Genomic DNA, 21,491 nt, shown 5'->3' on the forward strand with positions numbered 1-21,491 from the left:
TGTCACCTTATCCCTGTCACCCACTGCCTCTCTGAATCCCAGTATCTCTCCCCAACACCTCTCTACTGTCACCTTCTCCCTGTCACCCACTGCCTCTCTCAATCCCAGTATCTCTCCCCAACACCTCCCTACTGTCACCTTATCCCTGTCACCCACTGCCTCTCTCAATCCCAGTATCTCTCCCCAACACATCTCTACTGTCACCTTATCCCTGTCACCCACTGCCTCTCTGAATCCCAGTATCTCTCCCCAACACCTCCCTACTGTCACCTTATCCCTGTCACCCACTGCCTCTCTGAATCCCAGTATCTCTCTCCCAACACCTCTCTACTGTCACCTTATCCCTGTCACCCACTGCCTCTCTGAATCCCAGTATCTCTCCCCAACACCTCTCTACTGTCACCTTCTCCCTGTCACCCACTGCCTCTCCGAATCCCAGTATCTCTCCCCAACACCTCTCTACTGTCACCTTATCCCTGTCACCCACTGCCTCTCTGAATCCCAGTATCTCTCCCCAACACCTCCCTACTGTCACCTTATCCCTGTCACCCACTGCCTCTCCGAATCCCAGTATCTCTCCCCAACACCTCTCTACTGTCACCTTATCCCTGTCACCCACTGCCTCTCTGAATCCCAGTATCTCTCCCCAACACCTCCCTACTGTCACCTTATCCCTGTCCCCCACTGCCTCTCCGAATCCCAGTATCTCTCCCCAACATCTCCCTACTGTCACCTTCTCCCTGTCACCCACTGCCTCTCTGAATCCCAGTATCTCTCCCCAACACCTCTCTACTGTCACCTTCTCCCTGTCACCCACTGCCTCTCCGAATCCCAGTATCTCTCCCCAACACCTCCCTACTGTCACCTTCTCCCTGTCACCCACTGCCTCTCTGAATCCCAGTATCTCTCCCCAACACCTCTCTACTGTCACCTTCTCCCTGTCACCCACTGCCTCTCTCAATCCCAGTATCTCTCCCCAACACCTCTCTACTGTCACCTCCCTGTCACCCACTGCCTCTCTGAATCCCAGTATCTCTCCCCAACACCTCTCTACTGTCACCTTCTCCCTGTCACCCACTGCCTCTCCGAATCCCAGTATCTCTCCCCAACACCTCCCTACTGTCACCTTCTCCCTGTCACCCACTGCCTCTCCGAATCCCAGTATCTCTCCCCAACACCTCCCTACTGTCACCTTATCCCTGTCACCCACTGCCTCTCTCAATCCCAGTATCTCTCCCCAACACCTCTCTACTGTCACCTTCTCCCTGTCACCCACTGCCTCTCTCAATCCCAGTATCTCTCCCCAACACCTCTCTACTGTCACCTTCTCCCTGTCACCCACTGCCTCTCTCAATCCCAGTATCTCTCCCCAACACCTCTCTACTGTCACCTTCTCCCTGTCACCCACTGCCTCTCTCAATCCCAGTATCTCTCCCCAACACCTCTCTACTGTCACCTTCTCCCTGTCACCCACTGCCTCTCTCAATCCCAGTATCTCTCCCCAACACCTCCCTACTGTCACCTTATCCCTGTCACCCACTGCCTCTCTCAATCCCAGTATCTCTCCCCAACACCTCTCTACTGTCACCTTATCCCTGTCACCCACTGCCTCTCTGAATCCCAGTATCTCTCCCCAACACCTCCCTACTGTCACCTTCTCACTGTCACCCACTGCCTCTCCCTATCCTCAGAAAAGCAGTCAAAAAAATATGGTGCCTCGGGGCGCTATGACACTTAAATCCGGCCCTGCTGTCAGGGAGGGAGCAGGTCCAGTCCAGTGTTGCGGAAAGTGGACTGCTCCGGCCAGATAAAGTACTGTGGCTGGTGGGTTATTACTCCAATGGTTAGTACATCTCGTCCTATGTCACATCCTTAATGTAATGTTACATCTGTATAATAACATATCTTCTGTGTTATAACACCATGGACCTTATTCTGATCCACACACAACACTGCAGAGTTCACAGCGTGAGGATTTAACGCCGCCCACCACTCGTACAGCTGCCCCGCCCCCTCGCCAAGTACCCCACACGGCTGCTAATGGATGTTTTGCATAAACATCCATTCGCAGCCTCGGGTGCGGGGACCGAATAATTCGATGGTTGCCGACCATCCGGTCATGTCAGCTTCCCGCACCCAGCAGTCGCGTCACTGCCTCATTTCCATGGCAACGTCCAGCGTTTCCGTGGGAACACCCATGAAATGCTGGGCGTTCCCATGGCCCACACTGGTGGGTGTGAATGAGTCGGTGAACTTGCAGCTCGCCGTGCCCGTTCGCAACCGCCATCAGCAGATGCACAGATGCCAAACATCGCTCCCCCGGGCGAACACGCAGGGGGGGGGGGCGAACGGACCTGAATAAAGTCCTATATCTGTGTAATAATGGCAAATCTGCATTATAATGGTACATCCCTGGCATGGTGCCACATCTGCGAAATGATGCCAAGTCTGTGTTATATTGCCACATCCATGTTATAATGCTGCACCTGTGGTATAATGACATGGTCTGTCTACAGCACAATCCATAGACTAGGCCCCACCAAGGACCAATAGGAAATGTCCGCTGCTGGTATCAGGCTGCCGTGTTATAAGATGACTGTCCTGTGACTGGGAAATGACATCATTCATAATTCATGAATCAATCATCCTTTTTGCAGTGCTCATGACTGGGACATTTAATGCAGAATGTTCCTGGTACCTGGGGGCTAAATTAGGAACCCTGATCAGGTGCAGTAGTTATCTGAGGTAGGGGCCCATTTATCATCAATGCAATCTGGATGCGATATCGGCGCCCAACATCGCACTGCAGGATGTGATCACATTGGGTGACTGTATCACCTGGCACAAGCAGTGGGAGGGGCCCGCGGTACTTGTGTACTAGCACGGCGCCCACGATAATTAGTTGCCTGATTTTTTATCGCATCGCATGCCATACACCCGATGGCATGCGATGCGATTTTGACCCATATACGATATTAAATTGTATAAGCACCCTAATGGGTGCTTACAATGCTTAAATGCACCCCCACGCCACCCCCCAAGTATAAACGTGAACCCGAAGCGTGGCGAGCGCAGCGAGCCCGCGAGGGGCAGAGGTACGTGTCCTACGAACTTTTCACACCGCCACTATCCACGTCGGCGTGGAGTAGATTTTATAAAGTGTGGCGAGCGCAGCGAGGGGACGCGGATACCTGTGAAGGTATCCGCGTCCCCTCGCCATGCTTCGGGCTCGGTGGCTCGCTGCGCTCGCCACACTTTATACAATCAACTTCACGCCGACGTGGATAGTGGAGGTATGAAAAGGTCGTAGGGCGCGTACCGCCGCCCCTCGCGGGCTCACTGCGCTCGCCACGCTTCAGGTTCACGTTTATACTTGGGGGGTGGCGTGGGGGTGCATTTAAGCATTGTAAGCGCCCATTAGGGTGCTTATACAATTTATAATCGCATCCCATCATATTGTATGGCATTGTAGAACATAGGCCGATATCGCATTGCATCGCATGCGATATGGTCTGCGATGTGATGGGTGCCGTGCTAGTACACAAGTACCGGGCCTGCATTTCACTAGTTTCAGCCAGAACCTTTGTAATGGCACAAGCTTCATTTTTTTGACATGCAGATTTATGTTTTGGTGCCAGTTTATGCAAAAAAAGGGGCGTGGTTTCATACAGAAGGTGTGTGGTCACACAATATTACTCCCAAGGGTACAGGAAGATGGTGGGCGCCAGGGACATGGTGGATGACTGGGAAGGCAGAGGTAACAGGGAGAAAGAGAGTGACTGCGGTGGCAGGGGGACAGGGAGATAGTGGGTGACTGGGGAGGCAGGGTGACAGGGGGATAGTGGGTGATTGGGGAGGCAGTGGGACAGGGAGATAGTGGGTGACTGGGAAGGCAGAGCTAACAGGGAGATTGAGAGTGACTGCTGTGGCAGGGGGACAGGAAGATAGTGGGTGACTCGGGAGGCAGTGGGATAGTGGATGACTGGGGAGGCAGGGTGACAGGAGGATAGTGGGTGATTGGGGAGTTAGTGGGACAGGGAGATAGTGGGTGACTGGGGAGGCAGGGGTGACAGGAGGATAGTGGGTGATTGGGGAGACAGGCAGTGGATAAATATCTGAGACAACACCATGTGGGCTCAGGCTAATGTACAGATACATTTTATGCTGGTGTTATGGGACGATCATTGTACCCCAGGTTCATCGGAATTCTCTGTTCTGTCCTGTCCTGATATCCTGTATAATCCTGGTAAATTAATTGGCTTCTGACTATATAATATCACTAGAGTGTAACACGCAATGTGGAATTTAGATTGTAACCCTAGCTCTGGCAGAGACAAATATAAATGAATTAAATATTATCAGTGAATCAGAATATGTATAGAGATTAATATAAATGATATAGGGGTCCCTGATACCTGCGTTCTGCAAATCGTTCTTTCTTTGTCTTGCAATTCGCTTTCACAAAATTCCTGGGGTTTCGGCTCCCTCTTGCGGCCGCACTTGGTAATACACCGGCTGCAGATCCCTAGTAGTTACTGATGCGCCCTCTTGGCGGCTACACATGGCTGTAGATGACACATACATTCTGCTGCTACAGCTGCTCCATCTAGCGGCCACTACTGGTACTACACCAGCTGCAGACAGAGCCAGTGCACAGTAGCTGCTGCTGCGTCCCCTTGTGCACCGGACCGGAGCTGATCTCGGAGTGCCCGGCTGTGACCTGCAGCAACCCGGTGTCAGAGAGGACACTATGGCCCACCCAGCATTGCTGCAGCTGCTGAACACCCGGCTACCCGAGCCCCTCACCCCTCCTCCCTGTGCCCGCTGATTGGCGTGGACAGATGGAGCTCCTTGCAAGGACCGGAGGAGGGAGCCGGACGAACACAGCCAGAGACGCAGAACCTCACTGCAAAGCTTTCCCTATCTGCCCGGTGGGCCATGCTGTCCAGGAAGGGGCTCATCCCCGAGGAGTATGTGCTCACCACCCGCCTGGCAGAGGACCTCAATGAGCCCAGGTACAAAGCCAAGGAGAGGAGAGCCAGGTTCGTGGCCAAGAATGGGACCTGCAATGTGGCCCACAAGAACATCAGGGAGCAGGGGCGCTTCCTGCTGGACGTCTTCACCACAGTGGTGGACCTCAAGTGGCACTACACCCTCCTCATCTTCACCATGTCCTTCCTCTGCACCTGGCTCCTCTTTGGCATGATCTGGTGGCTGATTGCCTTTGCACATGGGGACCTGGACAACAATGAAGAGGGCTTTGTGCCATGTGTGACCAGTGTCCAGTCCTTTACAGCCGCCTTCCTCTTCTCCATTGAGGTCCAAGTGACAATTGGGTTTGGAGGGAGGATGATCACAGAGGAGTGTCCCACTGCAATCCTGATCCTCATCATCCAAAACATTGTGGGGCTGGTCAATAATGCCATCATGCTGGGCTGTATCTTCATGAAGACCGCACAAGCCCACCGCAGGGCCGAGACCCTGATCTTTAGTAAATACGCTGTGATCGCTCTCAGGAATGGCAGGCTCTGCTTCATGTTCAGGGTTGGAGACTTGAGGAAGAGTATGATCATTAGTGCCACCATCCGAATGCAGGTGGTGAGGAAGTCCAACAGTCAAGAAGGAGAAGTCCTACCGCTCAACCAAATAGACATCCAAATGGAGAACCCTGTAAGCACAAATGGGATATTCCTGGTCTCCCCGCTCATCATATGTCACACCATCAATAAGGACAGCCCGCTATATGACATCTCAGCGACTGACCTGACCCACCACGAAGACCTGGAGATCGTTGTCATCTTAGAAGGTGTGGTGGAGACCACAGGGATCACCACTCAAGCAAGGACTTCATACCTGGCGGATGAGATCCTCTGGGGGCAGAGGTTTGTCCCCGTCATAGCGGAAGAAGATGGTATGTACTCAGTGGACTACTCCAAGTTTGGGAATACAGTCCGAGTGCCCACGCCTAAGTGTTCAGCCCGGCAACTGGAGGAGGACAGGAGTAACCTGGGCACAATTTCCTTTTCTCCTAAGAGCACTATTCGAAAACGAAACGCATCGGTTAAGGTGAAGCCCAAGTTCACACTGTTTGCGGAGGAACCCACCTGACCCTGGAATATATTATCCTATTGATTGAACCCTTGAGTTTCCTGTGGAATATTCTATGCAGTACTGATCACACCTCTCAGGGGTTGTAGATCATCAGTGATTTCTCTGTTTGACCAGCCTGCGCTTAATCTCATCTTTTTATATGTTTAGATGATTTTTCAGTATAAAGAATATTTAACTGCACTTGGTTCCTATTCATGTTCATTACTCTATTGCCCATCTCACTTATTGCTCTGCAGAGACTGCTCCAGGTCACAGACCAGACAAATATAGAAATGTGACTGATGTCTTTAGAATCCTTTGCTAGGAAGCCCCCAGCAGTAAGACGTAGCACCTGGCGGGGTCCATAATTCTGCAACTAATTATACACATTAAACCGTGGCCTTGGTGAACCCACAATTTACTGAGTGCTGGTTGGCTTATTTTACCCCTTCCTAGGGAGGTTTGAGGGATGCGGGGACGATTTGGGGTGCGGATGATGGTTTTGTGTGTGGTGTCTTGTTATGATCTAGGGTTCCGGAGCAGCTGAATTCATTCATGTGTTTCCTCATTGCTACTGTTCCGTCATCCGTTCCTGCACAGCTGCTTCATATAATGCTGCTAATCCTTCATTTAACCTTTATCGCACAACATTTTCTATTGCACTTATTATTGTGATTGATTTGTAAGGCTGTAGCGACATCCAATACCAAGGAGGAATTTTTAAACAGTAAAAGGCACTTGAGCATCATTGAAGTGCTCCTATTACACTGGGGCCTTGTGTTGTGGTATCTGGGTCTCTGAGAGGGGAGACGGAACACGAGTGAGCGTTATTCTGGGGCGTGAAGAGTGAAGTGTCACAAATGACAGATTCCCGGCACGCACAGGAGCCTTATCTGTATCTGCAGGGTGATCTGTGCTTGGGGCCACGTAGGCAGGGCCACAGTACAGTACCCACCAATATAGGCGGCTACCTCTGCCAGACACAGGGTTAATTGATTTCGAGACCCCTTAGTACCGCTGGGATTCCTGGTAGTAAAAAGTCTCGGACTAGCACGCAAATGGTTAAATACTTTGCAGTCTTGCATGTAACAGTTGACTAAGCCTAGGGCCATTCATTTACTTAAGGCTTGTGGTTTAATGGTGCAGTTGTAGCAGCCAAAAGCAATCATATATATATATATATATATATATATATATATATATATATATATATATATATATATACACACATATATACATATAGAGTTTGTTGCGGCCCGGCACTCTCCACTCTGATGGCAACTGCCCTGGTGCCCTACCGGGGGAAATTGATAGTAAATAACAGCAGGCTGGCACTCCGGGGTCTTGTCAAAAACGAGTTGTATTCACAGCAAAAGAAACCAACGTTTCGGGGGTGGTCCCCCTTTGTCAAGGTGGTATCACCCACACACCTTGACAAAGGGGGACCACCCCCGAAACGTTGGTTTCTTTTGCTGTGAATACAACTCGTTTTTGACAAGACCCCGGAGTGCCAGCCTGCTGTTATTTACTATATATATATATATATATATATACAGCAATGCGGTCCGGCACTCACTCCTATAGGGCAACTGCCCAGGTGCCCATCAGTCGAAGGTAATGTAGAAAGAAACAGGCTGGCACTCGTGGGTCTTTGCAAAAAAATCAGTGTATTCACAACAGGTGAAGTCCAACGTTTCGGGGCTGCGAAAGGGGCGCACCTTGACAAAGGGGCGCAGCCCCGAAACGTTGGACTTCACCTGTTGTGAATACACTGATTTTTTTGCAAAGACCCACGAGTGCCAGCCTGTTTCTTTCTATATATATATATATATATATACACACACAGGTAGAGTATCCCTTATCCGATATGCTCGGGACCATGAGCATTTTGGATAAGGGATTTTTGCATATTTTGGATTTTTTTTTTTCATACTTACCTGGTCCCCTGATGTCCACAGCGGCCTTCAGGATCCTCTTCAGCGGCATCTCCTGTCCCTGGATGCGCCGGTGACATCACATTGTGAAACTTTACTAAATTAATACCATAGAGAGAGAGAGGACCTGCAGGGCTCCCCCTGGATCTGTCACAGAGGCTGGAGGTTTGTAGCTGTAGTAAAGCAGATTTTTATTTTATCTGTATGACCGCTGTGATAGAGAGATAATGGGGTGATTCAGGTTGGTTTGGAAAAGCAAACTCCTTCTTTAATGGACAAAACTGTTCTGCACTGCAGGGGGGGCAGATGTAACGTGCACCGCAGGGGGGGGCAGATGTAATGTGCACTGCAGGGGGGGGGGAGGGCACATGTAACGTGCACTGCAGGGGGGGGGGGGTTTAGATGTAACATGCGCAGAGAGAGTTAGATTTGGGTGAGTTATTTTGTTTCTGTGCAGGGTAAATACTGCCTGCTCTATTCTTACACCGCAATATAGATTTCAGTTTGAATACACCCCACCCAAATGTAACTATCTGCACATGTTACATCTGCCCCACCTGCAGTGCAGCATGGTTTTGCCAATTAAAGAAGGAGTTTGCTTTTGCAAACCAGCCTGAATCACCCCCATAGTCTGCATTCCTACAGTCAGAATCCAGATGCGCATAATACTGACGTCTGATCCCGAAAGGTCACAGCGGAAAGTATTAGGGTTAGGATTAGGCTGCAGAAGGAGTGGGTTAGGCTGCCATTAAGGAAAGGGGTGGGGCTAGGCTTCATGCGGGAATAGGGTTAGTCTGTGGGTACTATGGGTACCCAGCGCTATATAGGCAGCGGCGGGACTTGGCGGGGTAGCCGACATCGGTAAGTGCATACACACTTGCCAATACCAAGTGCAACGGTGCGAGGGGGGGGGGGGGGCAGTGGCGCTAGCAATAGCCTCCGTCATCCTAGACCAGTGGTAGCCAACCCTAGCCCTCGAGAGCTACCAACAGTGCACAGTTTCCAGACAACCTAGCTGCACTCATTAATCACTGACACATTTTAAAAGATACACAGATGGAGCTAATTAGCTCACTTGTGATTCTGTGAGGAGACCTGCAAAACATGCACTGTTAGTAGCTCTCGAGGACTAGGGTTGGCTACCACTGCCCTAGAGCAGGCATTCCCAACCACGGTCCTCAAGGCACACCAACAGTACAGGTTTTAGTGATAGCCAGGCTTCAGCACAGATGGTTTAATCAGATTCACTCAGATACTAATTAAGTCACCTGTGCTCAAGCCTGGTTATCACTAAAACCTGCACTGTAGGTGTGCCTTGAGGACATGGTTGGGAAAGTCTGTCCTAGACGTACGGCAATGCAGGGCATCGCTAACGACCCACGGGAGCACGCACCGATAACGATATAGTGTGTACAGACTAGACGACATGCATGAAAATATAACAATGGTTGTTATTGTGCATATGGTTTATTATATTGTCTAGTGCAGATGTAGCCAAATCCAGTCCTCGAGAGCTACCAACAGGTAGGGTTACCACCTAGTCCCTTTAATTCCGGACACATATTAATTACACAGGTTCTGTGGCTGGCTGACTTCAAGACTCCACTTCACCTGATTTTAAACAGCCACAGAACCTGTGTAATTAACATGTGTCCGGAATTAAAGGGACTAGGTGGTAACCCTACCAACAGGTCACATTTCCAGCTCACCTCGCAGGTACACAGGTGCACTCATTACTGACTGACACATTATAAAAGATCCACAGGTGGAGCTAATTACTTCACTTGTGATTCTGTGAGGAGACATATAAAACGTTAACTGTTAACGTTAACTGTTCTCTCAAGGACTGGAGTTTGCTACCCCTGGTGTAGTGTGTGCGCAGTCTTGAGCCCCATACACACTAGAGGCTACACTCCATAAGCAATATCAGTAGCCCTATAGTTGGGGCTCCCGGACAAACAATGCTGCTCATACACACATTCACGATATCGTTCAGAGACGTCACCCGGCCCCCAGTGGACCATGCAGTCTCTGACTATATAGTCAACATGTACATGGCATATATCGTTACCTGCGAGAGTGCTCATCAGTAACGAGATTGAGTGTACAATATGTACAGTATGAATGGTATATCATTATCGCTCATATTGTTAATGATATTTCGTCTAGTGTGTATGGGACTTTAGGCTGGAGTGGTAGGCTCCAGAGTTAGGGTTAGTCTACAGGCAGGAAGGTCAGGCTCCAGAGTTAGGGTTAGTCTACAGGCAGGAAGGCCAGGCTCCGGAGTTAGGGTTAGTCTACAGGCAGGAAGGTCAGGCTGTGGAGTTAGGGTTAGTCTGCAGGCAGGAAGGTCAGGCTCCGGAGTGAGGGTTAGTTGGCAGGAAGGTAAGGGTTAGGCTCTGAGTGTGTGGGGGAGAGCTAGTCTCCAGGCAGGAAGGTTAGGGGTGTGTGTGTGTGTGTGTGTGTAAAGGTCAGGCTAGGAGGGGGGGGGGGGTAGGCTGCAGGCATGTGATGTTGTGGGGGAAGTTAGGGTTAGGTTGCGGGGAGAGTTAGGCTGTGGGAGGAGCCTAGAGGTTGGGATCGGTGCGGGGGTGGGTAGCCTTCGAATGCTTAACCCTATGAGTGCCGTGGGAGTTTGTCAAAATAGGTGTGAAAATTGCCAAGCAAACATTTTTATTCATCATAATGACCGGTAATGTTACCTGATATAGGAAATATCTTTTTTTTTTGTGCAATTTTGAATTTATATAACAAATGTGAGCGATGTTGGCATTCAAAGGGTTAACAAAAATTGGCAAATTGATGGAAATTTCACTGATCCTACTGCTGACCATTTGAATCCTTACCCAGCATGATGGCGGACATATCCTGACTGTCAGTAGAAACGCCAAGCGCTCACGATTTAACAACTCATTACTGCCAATGGGACAGTGCAAAGATTGGAGTGCAGTATCTAACCTGCCCAATGTATCTAAACTCTTCAGGGTATCCAAGCTGCTTATGTATCTTCCCTGCCACGCTGCACCACAATGAAGCTCTAGGTGCCCACCGCAATGGATAATACAAACCCAGCATGTGCAACGACCCCTTACTAGTTTATCCTTCCAATCAGAACAGCAGCATGACAGGGGAGAAGAGTGTTATAAAGGGGATGTACTAACAAGATGCACAGTCAGCCCCCAGGCAGATCATTATACCAGTGATATAAGACAAGAACCAGCACCCCGAGATCACCTTCCCACAATGCCGCAGTTTGTGCACCTTGCAGGAATTGTGCAGCGTAGTTAATGGTAAATGCTTAAGACACATAAATAATATATTAGAAGTATCTGAGCGAGGAGTTAAACCCGATCCACATCTCCAGGACCAGATGCAGCTATAATAAGACCTTCTTGGCGTGAGGTCATCCCCGGGACTAGCGATACATTGAAGGGCCTGATAGTATCAGTGATACACTCACATCACCAGCCTGCAACATGATCAAACTGCTGAGTGCTACAAGTACAGATGAGAGGGGGACGGGAGTCACATAAATCCGGCTGTGGCCTGTTCCCAGATCTGTTTTCCAGCAGCAAAGTGCTCCACAGTGTCAGACATCGATAACGCCGGAACGCCTCCCGTGTTTGGTGACCTCACTAACTGGGCGACTTATGGGTTAATTGTTGTTTTGATTTAATAAAGAAAAGTTGTTTAACCGTTTGAGCGCCAAGTCACGTCATTGAAGTTTCGGTAAATATTGCACCCAAAAACAAGAGCAGTCGCTGTGAGCGGCGCTGGCATTTTTAGCGGATATTTTGAGGATCTCTTACAACAACATTGGCATTGGCAGAGGGTTAAATAACAAACCAAGGCCCTTATTCTGGTCCGTTCGGACCAGAATCTTTGCAAGGGCATCGATGGTAGGCGCATGTGCGAACAGATTGTTTGCTGGGCGTATGCACCCAAGTATGTGGCGTGGGGCGGCGGACCAGCTATTTGCATATGGGAACGCCCAGCGTTTCATGGGCGTTCCCATGCTACTGGGCCAATGACACGGGGGCGGGTAGCTGACATCCCCGGATGCCAGCTGCCCGCCCACTTCCTTGCTCTGAGCAACCTTAGATGTGCGTGCGCCTCCCACATCATTCGATGGTCGGCAACCATCGAATGATATCGGTGTTCCCCCGCAGGCTGCGAATGGATGTTTAAAACATCAATTCACAGCCAGTGCGTGCGAACCCACGCTGCGAATGGGTGGCGGCCAGGCCTCCGTTCACAAGGCAGAGTTTGGTGGACTCGCAGCCTTGCGAATCAACCAGAATAACCCCCTAAAAAAACGGGGGTCACTAGTGACTGCTTTTACCACATATTTCTTTGAATTATTGAATTAGTTTAGGAAAACATTTCTATATCCAATAAAATGTTATTAAAAAATATATATATATTTGAAATATCAGTACAAACATCGATGGTTGGAACATCGTGACCATCACGACTTCACAAATTTCTTTAAAAAGAAGGCAGATAGTATTCCGCCTGGGATCCTCGCTATGCCGCACAGAGAGGCCGGTCCCCCTTTCCTTTCTTAAACGTATGGAATGACTGGGTCAAAATGTTAGACACCTGAGAAAGTCGACATGAAAAGGGTCAACACACGTTTTTAAATACTTATTTTGGGGTGTCATTTTGTATGATGAACCATTAGTAGGAATGTGTACTGTAACGGGCTCCCTGTATTTGCCACGGTGCGGGCGAGGGTACTGTTCCTAGTCGTAGCCCAAGCAAATGGCAATATTGAAACACATTTAAAAAAATAGGTTCTTGTTTCCTAGCACAGCGCCCACGAAGCAATTTGCTTCGTGGGCTATTCTGCGTAGTGAAATCGCATCGCATGGGGCCATTTTAGGGCCATACGATGTGCGATGCGATTTTCCTATGTCATTTATTCACTGCTCTCTCAGCCCCGGGCCATCGCATTGCATCTGCCGCAAAATTGTATGCGATCGCATGTGATTTTTTAATAGGGCGTGCGATGCCATGACATTAGGTATACAATCATATGATTGTATGTCCCAAAAAATAGGTTTAACGCACCCCCCCACTATCCACGCCACCCCAAAGCGTGGTAAGCGGCAGCGGAACGCGTCCTCCGTGGAGTCGATTTTATATAGTGTGGCGAGCCCGAAGCGTGGCGAGCCCCATGAGGGGACGCGGAATACATGTAAAGTAATCCGCGTCCCCTCGCGGGGCTCGCTGCTCTCGCAACACTTCGGGCTCAGTGACTCGCTATGCTCGCCACACTACATGAAATCAACTCCACGTCGACGTGGATAGTGGGGCAATGAAAGAGTCGGAAGACGCGTTCCGCCTCTGCTCGCCACGCTTCGGGGTGGCGTGGATAGTGGGGGGGGTGCATTAAATCTATTTTTGGGACATACAATCATATTATTGGATACCTAATGTCATGGCATCCCACACCCTATAAAATCGCATGCTATTTTGCGGGACATGCACTGCGATGCAATATTGTGGTGTAAAATGAAATAAAAAAAGACATGAAAAAATCGCATTGCATGCCACTATAATGGCCCATGCGATGCGATTTCCCTACGGTGCCATACGTAGAAAAACTGGGCGCCGTGCTAAGAAACAAGAACCAAAAAATATTTAAAATATGTGTGTCGATCATTTTTGTCATATGATTTGAACCATGTTGTTCCTGCTGACTTCATGCTTTATTTGCAGGTATACGGCCATTCTCAGCGTTAGTGTGATATGTCTGTGAATGAGGTTATAAACATACATATTGGACCCATGTTTCCTATTCCCACAAATGGAATCTATGTCGCAGATCTGCATTACAGACAGGCGCTCAGGAAACTACAGTGAGTACAGAAGCTGCTGGGAACTAGGTGCGTGTGTTACTACCTGCTCTCTGTGTACAGGAAGTGTCACGCAGGTGTTTGTAGTGAGACTATGGGACAAAGATCGGTGTGTTACTCACTACTCACTGGCACACATGACAATGAAACCCCCAGATATCCTCTTCCTCCTTATGTCCCTGACAGGGGCAGGTAAGTCACCCCACACCCTGTGTGATTATTAGTGTATGTGATGTGTGACATGGGCAGGTAAGTCACCCCACGCCCTGTGTGATTATTAGTGTATGTGATGTGTGACAGGGGCAGGTAAGTCACCCCGCGCCCTGTGTGATTATTAGTGTATGTGATGTGTGACAGGGGCAGGTAAGTCACCCTGCGCCCTGTGTGATTATTGGTGTATGTGATGTGTGACAGGGGCAGGTAAGTCACCCCGCGCCCTGTGTGATTATTGGTGTATGTGATGTGTGACAGGGGCAGGTAAGTCACCCTGCGCCCTGTGTGATTATTAGTGTATGTGATGTGTGACAGGGGCAGGTAAGTCACCCTGCGCCCTGTGTGATTATTGGTGTATGTGATGTGTGACAGGGGCAGGTAAGTCACCCTGCGCCCTGTGTGATTATTAGTGTATGTGATGTGTGACAGGGGCAGGTAAGTCACCCTGCGCCCTGTGTGATTATTGGTGTATGTGATGTGTGACAGGGGCAGGTAAGTCACCCCGCGCCCTGTGTGGTTAATAGTGTATGTGATGTGTGACAGGGGCAGGTAAGTCACCATGCGCCCTGTGTGATTATTATTAGTGTATGTGATGTGTGACAGGGGCAGGTAAGTCACCCCGCGCCCTGTGTGATTATTAGTGTATGTGATGTGTGACAGGGGCAGGTAAGTCACCCTGCGCCCTGTGTGATTATTAGTGTATGTGATGTGTGACAGGGGCAGGTAAGTCACCCTGCGCCCTGTGTGATTATTGGTGTATGTGATGTGTGACAGGGGCAGGTAAGTCACCCCGCGCCCTGTGTGATTATTAGTGTATGTGATGTGTGACAGGGGCAGGTAAGTCACCCCGCGCCCTGTGTGATTATTATTAGTGTATGTGATGTGTGACAGGGGCAGGTAAGTCAACCCGCGCCCTGTGTGATTATTAGTGTATGATGTGTGACAGGGGCAGGTAAGTCACCCCGCGCCCTGTGTGATTATTATTAGTGTATGTGATGTGTGACGGGGGCAGGTAAGTCACCCCGCGCCCTGTGTGATTATTATTAGTGTATGTGATGTGTGACGGGGGCAGGTAAGTCACCCCGCGCCCTGTGTGATTATTATTAGTGTATGTGATGTGTGACAGGGGCAGGTAAGTCACCCCGCGCCCTGTGTGATTAATAGCGTATGTGATGTGTGACAGGGGCAGGTAATACCCCTTTTAGACATACTACCCGGGATTTTGTCCAGGTTTACCCTGGATTTTCAACCCAGGTCACTCCTGGGATTTTAGTAACAGACCCCCTTTCACACTACACCTCAAATCTGGGAAAAACCCGGGTAGACCCCTTTCACACATAAGCCAAGCATTTCAGTGTTTCATCATTAAAATGGGACAAGCCCGGCAGCAAAAAAAAGCAACATCACATGTTTAAAACGGAAAAAACCCGGGTAAACCCATTCAGACATAAGCCGGGTATTATACCCGGGAGTTAAATACCGGGAAAAACCCTGGTCAATTGTAGGTGCTCAGTATCCGGGAATGAAATCCCGGGTATACCCTTTCAGACATACACTAGTCCCGGGTTTGGGCGCGTTCATGTGAAAAAACCTGGGATTTTCGCGTATGTCTGAAAGGGGTATTAGTCACCATGCGCCAATCACTCTGAATACTCAGCTCAGTATAATTAGATTCTATGAACAGGCTAAACAAGCTTGAGAAATAGGGCCTTATTCTGGTTAGGTCGGTGAAACTACAGTGCAAGTAGAAATTGAGTCCAAAAACATCCTTGTTGCTCTTAGATGTGTTTTATGTGTCTTTTTTCATATAAAAAACTGTTATGTTTGTGTTACAGTGAAAAAGTTGACACATGTCGACTTCTGTGAATTGAGTGTCCTGCTTTTTAAAGTATACAAAAACACTTTCTGAATGGAAAATAACTACCTTGCCATATATAAGCAGGTCTTAGAATGAATCTTACCTACAATTAAACCAACCTTTACATGTAGAAAAGTGTAGAAAGATAAGCTTCCAATGTGTTTGAGGGCTGTGTGTGGCTTGCAGGTAGTGAAATCATGGTTTTCACTTAATAGGCTGCAGCATTACTTATTACATTCAGGTGTAGTAATCAGTGTTAATTAGCAGACCCAGGCGTCCGCTCTCATGCGGTATCTCTAGGGGTGGTCTGGTGTTATCTTTGGCGTCCACCTGTTTTTGGTCCAAAATGCACGGTGCGTTCGCCGATCGAGCGGTAGTAGCACCATACATTTTGTGTGCACACCCCCGTGTACGCCCATGTTTACGCCCAGTTTTCCTCATTATTCCGGCCGCTCCCATAAAAACGCCCACATGCCACCTACAATGACCGTACTCTTGCGGACAGGTTTTTTCGCACGGAGAGACCCATCCGTGAAAAAACAATCCGCCCGTATTCGGTCCCACCGTACCAAGCAGAATAACCCCCATAGTCCGGCTCCTAGAAATCGGTTCTCCAGGCAACAGAAATAGTTCCCCAACCTGTACAAGGGTCTCCTGCAGAATTGTGATCACAGTTTAACAGAGATGATCATAAATAGGATTTGACAAAGAAACTACAATACATTTCTCTGAACTGTGTCAGCAAAAAAGGTTACACGTGTTCCTTGTAACAGAGAGTAACAACGGTAACCAGGCAACAGACATCACAAGGTGATAACTGCAAACACAGAGTTCTGCATCAATAGAGCCCTTCCCTGGTGTATGTCCTATGTAAGGACTCAAATAAACCTTGGTGTGACCTTAACTCGCAGTGGGAATGATCCATGTTTGTAATACCTTTCATACCAACAAGCTGGGTCGCACTCGCACCCCTTTTACACCTTCCTCCTGTCCTGGCATAATGCAAACCCAGGTTTCTGCATGCTCCTGTACTGGGTTATTTAGGCTGGTTTAAAATAGGGATAAGTAATGTAAAAAAAAGCAATTAACTTTGTGTCTGGAACAAACCATGTTGCAATGCCAGGGGTCCAAATACAGTCATATGTTTTCTGTGCAGGGTAAATACTGGCTGCTTTTGCATGTAGCCCTCACATGTTAGACAGCTTTATTAGTACACTGCAGCCAGGGTCCACTACAGGAAGGTCAACATTGCCTTAGGTAGACATAGGGTGACCAACTCATCCCTTTAATCCGGGACACATATTAATTACACAGGTTCTGTGGCAGTTTAAAACCAGGTGAAAGCCAGCCACCGAACCTGTGTAATTAATATGTGTCCCGGATTAAAGGGATAAGTTGGTCACCCTAGGTAGACACCTGAAAAGGTCGACATTGGGCTTAGGTTGACAGGGTCATTATGTCGACACAAGCATTACGTCGACATTAGCTAGGTCGACATGACACCGTACCAGGTTGCACAGCATCTAATTTATCCACTGTTCTTTCTTCCTTAGATGCGCTGAGGGTCACTATGAGTACGCCCCTCATCGGAGCACTGCGGGGGGAGAATGTGACCATCCCCTGTGATATCTCTGATGCTGAACCCAATAGACCTATTGGGGTGCTGTGGACCAGGACACAGAATGGAATCACTGACACTGTGTATGGTAATATTCCTGAAATTATACGTAGATACAGAGCAGGATCTTACATGGTGGAGAGTGAGTTATACAGAGGAAACGCCGCGCTGCACATCCCAAGTGTCCAGTTCTCTGATGAAGGAGAATATACCTGTTCTGTTAAAGTCTTTCCTGATGGGACAGAGGGGACATGTACTCTGCAGGTGTCAGGTGAGTGGTAATAGAATGATATAATTGACCCCTCTGCTGCTGTAGTAACCTTGAAAATGATGCCTGAGTGTGAAGCCACAGAGGAGGAGTTTTTCCGTTGGTCCGACACCCCCTCTGATGTCATCAAACGACTATTGTGGACTGGTCCTTCCCTATAAGTCTGACTGCACTGTTATTTGTTGTGGCTGGACCCTCCCCAGGAACCAGCCAACCAATCATTTTGAAAAATTCTCTTTGTTGATTGACAATGAGACATACCTCTAAAATGGTTAGCATTACTGCCTCACAGCGCTGAGGTCATGGGTTCTATCTCCACCATGTGTTATATATACGGGGCAGTACGGACGGTGTAATGGTTAGCATTAGTGCCTCACAGCGCTGAGGTCATGGGTTCTATCCCCACCATGTATTATATATACGGGGCAGTACGGATGGTGTAATGGTTATAGCATTACTGCCTCACAGCGCTGAGGTCATGGGTTCTATCCCCACCATGTGTTATATATACGGGGCAGTACGGACGGTGTAATGGTTAGCATTACTGCCTCACAGCACTGAGGTCATGGGTTCTATCCCCACCATGTGTTATATATACGGGGCAGTACGGACGGTGTAATGGTTAGCATTACTGCCTCACAGCGCTGAGGTCATGGGTTCTATTCAGTACTATTTTTCTGGAAAAATTGGTTCAGGAACTCCAGGTCTGGGGGTGGATCAATTAAATAAAAAAAAAACATATATAATAGAGAGAGGGAGGGAGAGATAGATGTATATATTGTATTTAGAAACAAAGGCACTCACAGGTGACTTTTAAATCAAATTTATCTTATGGAAAGTACATTTTCAGTTCCTGATGATGTCATATTTAATTAGAGGTTCAGGAACTGAGTTCCTGCTGGTTCCTGCTGAAAAATAGCACTGTTTCTATTCCCACCATGTGTTATATATACGGGGCAGTACGGATGGAGTAATGGTTATAGCATTACTGCCACACAGCACTGAGGTCATGGGTTCTATTCCCACCATGTGTTATATATACAGGGCAGTACGGATGGTGTAATGGTTAGCATTACTGCCTCACAGCACTGAGGTCATGGGTTCTATTCCCACCATGTGTTATATATATGGGACAGTACGGACGGTGTAATGGTTACATTACTGCCTCACAGTGCTGAGGTCATGGGTTCTATTCCCACCATGTGTTATATATACGGGGCAGTACGGATGGTGTAATGGTTACATTACTGCCTCACAGCACTGAGGTCATGGGTTCTATACCCACCATGTGTTATATATACGGGGCAGTATGGACGGTGTAATGGTTACATTACAGCCTCACAGCGCCGAGGTCATGGGTTCTATCCCCACCATGTGTTATATATACTGGGCAGTACGGATGGTGTAATGGTTATAGCATTACTGCCTCAAAGCACTGAGGTCATGGGTTCTATTCCCACCATGTGTTATATATACGGGGCAGTACGGACGGTGTAATGGTTAGCATTACTGCCTCACAGCACTGAGGTCATGGGTTCTAGCCCCACCATGTGTTATATATTTACAGGGCAGTACGGACGGTGTAATGGTTACATTACTGCCTCACAGCACAGAGGTCATAGGTTCTATCCCCACCATGTGTTATATATACGGGGCAGTACGGGGATGGTGTAATGGTTACATTACTGCCTCACAGCGCTGAGGTCATGGGTTCTATCCCCACCATGTGTTATATATACGGGGAAGTACGGATCGGTTAGCATTACTGCCGCACATCGCTGAGGTCATGGGTTCGATTCCCACCATGGCCCGAACTGTGAGATTTTGGTATATTATTCCCATGTCCGCCTGGGTTTCCTCCCACAATTTAAATTTGGGCTCTGACCAATACAATTAAGCCTACTGTGTTGCGAATAGAAAAAGTAGCAGGACTTTATCGCTGACAGGCATCGCGCATGTGCATTGCGGCCAATACGCATGGTTCATAGATATTCGGCCGCTGTGCAAATTCGCAGCTGTGCCATCAGGTCTGAATCGGACCCTTTGTACGGTGACCTTTTCTGCCTCTTTTCCTGTACGGTCTATAGCGAGTGATGTAATGTCTTGTCTTTAAGCCCGTCCATCCATCACCCTGATCCCGGAAGATACCATCCGTATTGAGCTGGGGGCGGAGAGATCAGTGACGTGTGAAGCCACCAATTTTTTTCCCCAGCCGGTGACCATACGCTGGGTCCGACACAATAAAGGCTCCTCCGGCTGCGTGGCCTTGGATAGGGGAACCTGTACCACGGAAGCAGGCACTAATGGCGATGACACGTTTAATGTGACCAGTCATCTGACGTTATATCCTACAGCTATGGACGATGATGAGAACACATATTCCTGCATCGTGACCCACAGGTCTCTGGAGAAGGACCTGGTGAGGAACTTTACTCTGACGGTGACAGGTCAGTAAATCCTTACAGTAATGTAATAGACACAACTGTCAGATCAGTGGAACTGTAATAATAATAAGATACGGAGAGAACCTACTATAACCAGTCAACATTGTGCTCATTACTGAATTAACGCTAGCCAATCATATTATCAAGGAAACACCGAGCAGCTCTTTACTTTCTTCTGCCATTGACCCCGCCCACACATATGACACCATGGGTTTGAAGGCAGGACCAGTCCAAAAAATAGCCTATGTATCTAATTGCAATGCCCTCTCTATTTCATGGACAGGTGGTAACCGGACATTTTCTGGGAAGCCGCAGACGTGCCCAGGCGTTCTCAGGGAGGGAAGAGATGTCCGCAGATCCTCTGCAGCCTAACTCTAACCTCCCGCAGCCTAACCCTAACCTCCCGCAGCCTAACCCTAACCCCCACAACCTTACACCCCTCTGCTGCCCAACCCTAACCCCCCGCAGCCTAACTCTAACCTCCCGCAGCCTAATCCTAACCCCCATAATCTTACACCCCTCTGCTGCCCAACCCTAACCTCCCGCAGCCTAACCCTAACCCCCCGCAGCCTAACCCTAACCTCCCACAGCCTAATCCTAACCCCCCAAAGCCTAACTTTAACCCCCTGCAGCCTAACCCTAACCTCCCACAACCTTACACCCCTCTGCTGCCAAACCCTAATCTCCCGCAGCCTAACCCTAACCTCCCGTAGCCTAACCCTAACCATCTGCAGCCTAACCCTAACCTCCTGCAGCCTAACCCTAACCTCCTGCAGCCTAACCCTAACCACGTGCAGCCTAACCCTAACCATCTGCAGCCTATTCCTAACCTCCCGCAGTCTAACCCTAACCTCCTGCAGTCTAACCCTAACCTCCTGCAGCCTAATCCTAACCATCTGCAGTCTATTCCTAACCATCTGCAGCCTAACCCTAACCTCCCGTAGCCTAACCCTAACCTCCTGCAGCCTAACCCTAACCTCCTGCAGCCTAACCCTAACCCCCCGCAGCCTAACCCTAACCTCCTGCAGCCTAACCCTAACCTCCTGCAGCCTAACCCCCCGCAGCCTAACCCTAACCTCCCGCAGCCTAACCCTAACCTCCCGCAGCCTAACCCTAACCTCCCGCAGCCTAATCCTAACCTCCTGCAGCCTAATCCTAACCTCCCACAACCTTACACCCCTCTGCTGCTCAACCCTAACCTCCCG

General features: G+C 48.9%; 2 protein-coding genes across 4 annotated transcripts in view; both read left to right on the plus strand.

Annotated features, from left to right (window-relative positions):
• Window positions 1–21,491, plus strand: part of LOC146045620 (uncharacterized) — a 58,632-nt gene that overhangs the window by 15,960 nt on the left and 21,181 nt on the right. For all 3 annotated transcript variants that reach the window (XR_014465531.1, XM_083164600.1, XM_083164601.1), the window contains exons 2-4: window positions 13,749–13,888; window positions 17,510–17,845; window positions 19,957–20,289. Coding sequence is in view for 2 of the 3 variants with exons in the window: in XM_083164600.1 (XP_083020726.1) it covers window positions 13,837–13,888; window positions 17,510–17,845; window positions 19,957–20,289 (721 nt within the window). In the remaining variant the exon portion in view is untranslated. The remainder of the gene's footprint in view (window positions 1–13,748; window positions 13,889–17,509; window positions 17,846–19,956; window positions 20,290–21,491) is intronic.
• Window positions 4,625–6,508, plus strand: KCNJ11 (potassium inwardly rectifying channel subfamily J member 11). Its single transcript, XM_083164599.1, has one exon. The coding sequence runs from the start codon at window positions 4,939–4,941 to the stop codon at window positions 6,106–6,108; it is 1,170 nt and encodes a 389-aa protein (XP_083020725.1). The 5' UTR covers window positions 4,625–4,938; the 3' UTR covers window positions 6,109–6,508.

This window comes from Crinia signifera, chromosome 11 (genome assembly GCF_055691185.1).
Source record: "Crinia signifera chromosome 11, ASM5569118v1, whole genome shotgun sequence".
Lineage (NCBI taxonomy): Eukaryota > Metazoa > Chordata > Amphibia > Anura > Myobatrachidae > Crinia > Crinia signifera.